Genomic DNA, 1,800 nt, shown 5'->3' with positions numbered 1-1,800 from the left:
CCGCCGAGCCCCCCGCGGAGCCGCCCGAGGCCGAGGAGGAGGCGCCGCCCGCCCGGCCCCCCCGGCGTCACCCCTATTTCCTGTTGCTGCAGAGCTGCGACCCGCAGGTGAGCGGGGATGGGGAACAGGCGGCGGGCGCGGATGGGGAACAGGCGGCGAGCGCGGATGGGTGATGATGGCGGGGGCGGTGTCTGGGGACACAACCATCGCTGCCGGTCGCTGGGCAGTGACAGGGCACCCAGGCACCCTGGGGACACCCCCGGTGCCGCCTGTCACCACCTGGCGATGGTGAGGGGACACCCAGGCACCCTGGGGACCCCGTGTCGCTGCGTGTTGCCTCTTGGTGAGCAGTGACAAGGGATAACGGGGCACCCAGACCCCCTGGGGACACCCCCAGTGCCGCCTGTCACCACCTGGCGATGGTGAGGGGACACCCAGCTACCCTGGGGACCCCCCTGCCACAGGCTGTCACCATGCGGTAACGGTGATGCGACCCCCCGGCGTCTTGGGGACACCCCCATCACTGCGCAGTGAGCAGTGACAGGACAACGGGGCGCCCTGGGGACACCCCTGTCACCGCCTGTAGCCACCCGGTGCCCAGGACGGTGATGGGACACAACAACACAGCCCCACCCCAACACGCACCACCGTCCTCGCCTGTCTCCCGCACAGGCGCCGGTGATCTACCCCCTGACGCGCCCCCGCCACGTGTTGGGCCGTCGCCCGGACAAGGCCGCCGGGAGCGCGCCCGCCGCCGACACGGTGTTGGAGGCGCCCGACCTGCTGGCCCGACACTGCGCGGTGCGCACAGGCGACCCGCCGCTTGTGCGGCCGCTCCGCGGCGCCGCCGTCACCCACAACGGGCGCCCGCTGCTGCGTCAGGCGCCCCTGCAACCCGGCGACCTGCTGGGCCTCGGCCGCCACGTCCTCCTGCTGTACAAAGACCCCCGCGACGTCACCGTGCCCGAGACACCCGCCTGGGCGCCCCGCGGCCTCCCGCCAACACCCGGCGCGCTCGGCTGTTCCGCCTGCGGCCGCTCCGGCCCGGAACGTCAGGCCGCCCTGCGGGCCTTCCTGGAGAGCCGCCGCGCGGAGCTGCGCTTCCGGCCGCAGGACGAGGAGCCGCTGCTGCGCGAGATCCTGCGCCTGGCCGCCGGGGACGCCGGGGACGCCGGGGACGCCGGGGACGCCGCGCTGGCGCCCGCCTTCCTGCTGGGGCTGTGCCTGGAACACTCGGCGCGCGCCATGGAGCCCGCGCACCTGCCGGCGCTGCTGGCCCGCGTCGCCCGCCGCGTGCAGGAGGCCGCGTGGGTAGGGACGCGGGGGGCGCGCGGGGGGGGCGCCACGCACCCACGGGACACGCGGGGGTGTCGCCACGCACCCACGGGACACCCGTCCTGCGGGACACGCGGGGGTGTCGCCATCCACCCACGGGACACCCGTCCTGCGGGACACGCGGGGGTGTCACCACCCATCCCATGGGACACGCGGGGGTGTCGCCACGCACCCATGGGACACCCGTCCTGCGGGACGCGCGGGGGTGTCACCATCCACCCATGGGACACCCAACCTGCGGGACACGCGGGGGTGTCACCACCCACCCACGGGACACCCGGGGGTGTCGCCACCCGCCCACGGGACACCCAACCTGCGGGACACGTGGGGGTGTTGCCACCCACCCATGGGACACCCGGGGGTGTCGCCACCCACCCACGGGACACCCGTCCTGCGGGACACGCGGGGGTGTCACCGCCCACCCACGGGACGTGCGGGGGTGTCGCCACCCACCCACGGGACACC

The 1,800-nt window shown here is 75.0% G+C and overlaps 1 protein-coding gene across 1 annotated transcript in view; it reads left to right on the top strand.

Moving 5' to 3' along the window:
- Positions 1-32: 32 nt before the first annotated feature.
- The window catches only part of LOC112942400 (ras-interacting protein 1-like), a gene marked incomplete at both ends in the record, with an annotated part of 4,476 nt that continues 2,708 nt past the window's right edge, over positions 33-1,800 (top strand). The window contains 2 exons of the mRNA XM_026033329.1: positions 33-107; positions 673-1,311. Of these exons, the coding sequence (XP_025889114.1) occupies positions 33-107; positions 673-1,311 (714 nt within the window). The remainder of the gene's footprint in view (positions 108-672; positions 1,312-1,800) is intronic.

Source organism: Nothoprocta perdicaria, unplaced genomic scaffold (assembly GCF_003342845.1).
Source record: "Nothoprocta perdicaria isolate Ctin4 unplaced genomic scaffold, notPer1 scaffold_1275, whole genome shotgun sequence".
Classification (NCBI taxonomy): Eukaryota; Metazoa; Chordata; class Aves; order Tinamiformes; family Tinamidae; genus Nothoprocta; species Nothoprocta perdicaria.
This window is presented reverse-complemented; position numbering and strand designations above follow the sequence as displayed.